General features: G+C 31.1%; 1 protein-coding gene across 1 annotated transcript in view; it reads right to left on the minus strand.

Annotated features, from left to right (window-relative positions):
- Positions 1-468: 468 nt before the first annotated feature.
- The window catches only part of LOC105617648 (Golgi resident protein GCP60), a 6,228-nt gene continuing 5,663 nt past the window's right edge, over positions 469-1,033 (minus strand). Inside the window, exons 3-4 of the mRNA XM_012199205.1 lie at positions 839-898; positions 469-706 (exon numbers count right to left, since the gene is read on the minus strand). Coding sequence (XP_012054595.1) covers positions 599-706; positions 839-898 — 168 coding nt within the window. The 3' untranslated portion in view covers positions 469-598. The remainder of the gene's footprint in view (positions 707-838; positions 899-1,033) is intronic.

The raw sequence follows: 1,033 nt of genomic DNA on the forward strand, positions 1-1,033 counted from the left end.
CACTAAGTGATAAAGTCTGTACAATATCAAGTCGCAAAAAACATTTTACAAGCCAATATTCATATAGAACAGATATATAACATGCGAGTGTGTACACTTAATTCTTCGCTCTAAAACGGAGAACATCGTTTCATGTGTATACATATAAAGATATAGATAAAGATTTGAGCGTCGATACGAATTTAATAATTTAAAGTTATGAAAAGAGAATGTCGCCTGCGTCAAAGAATAACGCAAGAATTGCCATAGAATTGCGCAATATTATGCACGTAGAAGAGAGATGCATTATCAATCGTTAATTTACACTTGAAAGTTTTTTGCTTCTCGAGAAAAGTTTAGAATTCGTTTCCTCCTCGCGCATATACTTTTACCACTTTATGAAACATGTTCGCACTTAATTATACATATAATAAAGATATTTTCTTTACATATGAATAGGTTTGTTGCTTTCGCGCGAACTAAATAAAATAGGGACAAATAGGATTCTTTATTCAGTTGGACTATCGTTATTAGTAGACGATAATACTAATTGTAAGACTAACGTTCAAGAAACAACATACACTTGTTATACATCTCATTTCGATATGCAACATAAAGATTAATTATTATTCTTCGTGAAACCTTGTCGTGTGTAGTATACTCGGTAATAAAGTGTTTTACTCCGCCAAAGCGAATACGAGTTGTCGAATTTTAGAAGATATACTCCCTGTAAGCAGAATATAACGATCATAAATAATTATTTTTCACGAAACACACACACACACACACACACACACACACACACACACACGCGCGCGCGCACGATTAAGTATACCACAAAAAATTTTATTGCTTTTACCTCGCCCGGATATTGATGACTTCCAGCATAAATTTCCTCTTGAGAGTCTCTCCTATATATCTTTAAACAGTATGCGAAAGAATACATTAATACAAAATTTATATAATATAATCAATTAAGAGATATAAAGCCTATTTTTAGTCAAACGAATCATATATATATATATATATATATATATATATATATATATATATA

The sequence above is a fragment of the Atta cephalotes genome (genome assembly GCF_000143395.1).
Source record: "Atta cephalotes unplaced genomic scaffold scaffold00013, whole genome shotgun sequence".
NCBI lineage: Eukaryota > Metazoa > Arthropoda > Insecta > Hymenoptera > Formicidae > Atta > Atta cephalotes.